Here is a 2064-nt window from a genome sequence, read left to right on the forward strand (position 1 = left end):
CCAAGGGCTGACGCCTGTTTGACTTTATGTCCCAACAAACATCTGTCTACCGGGTAGCATTGTGGGTGTCTATCCAGGGAAGTTAGCAAATGGAATGAACCCTGGCAGCCCCTGTGACTTGGCCCCTCTCCCATTAGCAACACTCGCGGCTAAGCCGGGCCTGCCGCTTTAAATACAGGAGGGGGGCGGGGCAGGCCGTTGCCCAGGGAGACAGACGCGCAACGCGCCGCAGCGCAAGCCGGAGAGAACCCATCCCCGGCGGCTGCTCAGGCGCCCGCTGCATTCCCGCTGTGATCCCGCTTCAGTCCCGCTTGGCTCCCGCTTCCCGCCAGCCATGGCCAACCTGCACTCTCGTCGCGGCACCAGAGGCCCCGAGGAGGAGGAGGAGGGCCGGAAGGAGATGGAGGAGAGGTTAGGAGCGGAGGACAACGAGCAGGTGGAAAAGGAGCAAGATGAGGAGGAGGAAGAGGAAGACGAGGAGGAAGACGAGGAGGAGGAGGAAGGGGCGGAGTTGGAGGAGTCGAAGAAGTTAGAAGGCCCTATGCGGTCGTACGAGGAGTACCTCTGCAAGGGCTTGGACTTGGGCGACGAATCGCAAGAAGTCCGCCTCCGCTTGGCCAGCGTCGTCAGCCCCAGCCTGAGCTCCACGTCGACTCCCATCCAGACGCCGAGCGAAACGAGTAGCCAGATGAGCCCGACTGCACGCTTGAGCTTCTCCTCCCATAAAAGTACCGTCCGGGCCCTGTCCCCCGCCCCCAAGCCTTGTCTACCTGGGTGTCTGATTTCTAAACGCACGCCCCACTCCACACACCCGCAGTCTATCTCATTCAATTCTGTCAAATGCCCTGAACTCTTGGCTGAGCTGTTGTGATGGTTCACAATTTAAGACATAAATGGAACCCTTAGTAAAAGGTGAAACTTGGGCAGTGCTGTATGGAACGTTCATTTTTATAACATTTCACAGGGTGTTACCTCTCCCCTCCCCTCCTCTCCTTTATCCACCCGCGCTCTCACGCACACGCACGCGCGCCTTCTTGTTGACTCCTGGAGAAGTCCCTGAAGGGTGCTATGCTACTAAATCCTTTTGCGTGTTTAGCTGTACTGAAGTCACTCCACTCACTTCCTTTAAAAGATAGGCAGAGCAGTTAGGTAGAGTCGGTTTCTCAAGCTTCCAATATTAATATTTTGGTCTGTATAATTCTTTGGGGGATAGAGGACTGTCCCGTGTATTATAGTGTTTTTAGCAGTATCCCTGGCTCTATCTCTGGCTATGCTGGCAGCACACACCCTTGTCATGATCAAAAATCTCTACAGACATTGCCATTTGTCCCGGGGCAGCCAAATTACACTTTTGAGAACCACTGATTATAGACAGAGCAGCTTACTTTTCAATGTTTCATTCAACAGGTTTTCCTAAAATATTTAGGAAAGACACGTCTGAAATGACTTTAGATAGGTAAGAAAATGGTTTCGATTTTCATATTATTATTTTTTGAAGTTGATAATACTTGCCTTTTGGATAAACATGTTGGAAAGTAAAATAATGCCATTCACAACTTACTTATTCAAAAAGGTTTTTTGAAAGATGTCTAACTGGTACACTTGGGAAAAGATAAAGGCAAATCCTCTGCCTGTCTGCAGCTTATTACCTCGCTGTAGAAATGATTGACTACTTACCAATGTAACATAAAAAATCATAATAAATGTGTGCCATGCATTCAATGAGTGCTGTGGAAGTTTAGAATATATGCCTCTATTGGCTAAATTCAAGAGTGATCATGGATACCTTTTGCAGAGGAGAGTGGAAATTATGGCTTTTCCTTTTTCTCTCTTCTGTGTATTACTATTAGCCTTCAACTACTTTAACTATAATAGAAAGATACCAGAAAAACATCTTTGGAAATCTTTCCTGAAATCTCAGCATCAAACTAAATCTATGATCTTGAATTATTGTTTACCCTAACTTTACTTTTATAAGCAACTTTTAAATTCTTTTTTTTTTTTTTTTTTTTTTTTTTTGAGACAGAGCCTCAAGCTGTCCCCCTGGGTAGAGTGTCATGGCAT

General features: G+C 47.4%; 1 protein-coding gene across 1 annotated transcript in view; it reads left to right on the forward strand.

The window, feature by feature from the left end:
• The first annotated feature begins 334 nt into the window (after positions 1–334).
• The window catches only part of ERICH6 (glutamate rich 6), a 38886-nt gene continuing 37156 nt past the window's right edge, over positions 335–2064 (forward strand). The window contains exons 1-2 of the mRNA XM_023508277.1: positions 335–728; positions 1408–1456. Of these exons, the coding sequence (XP_023364045.1) occupies positions 335–728; positions 1408–1456 (443 nt within the window). The remainder of the gene's footprint in view (positions 729–1407; positions 1457–2064) is intronic.

The sequence above is a fragment of the Otolemur garnettii genome, unplaced genomic scaffold (assembly GCF_000181295.1).
Source record: "Otolemur garnettii isolate 467f Iridium unplaced genomic scaffold, OtoGar3 scaffold00236, whole genome shotgun sequence".
Lineage (NCBI taxonomy): Eukaryota > Metazoa > Chordata > Mammalia > Primates > Galagidae > Otolemur > Otolemur garnettii.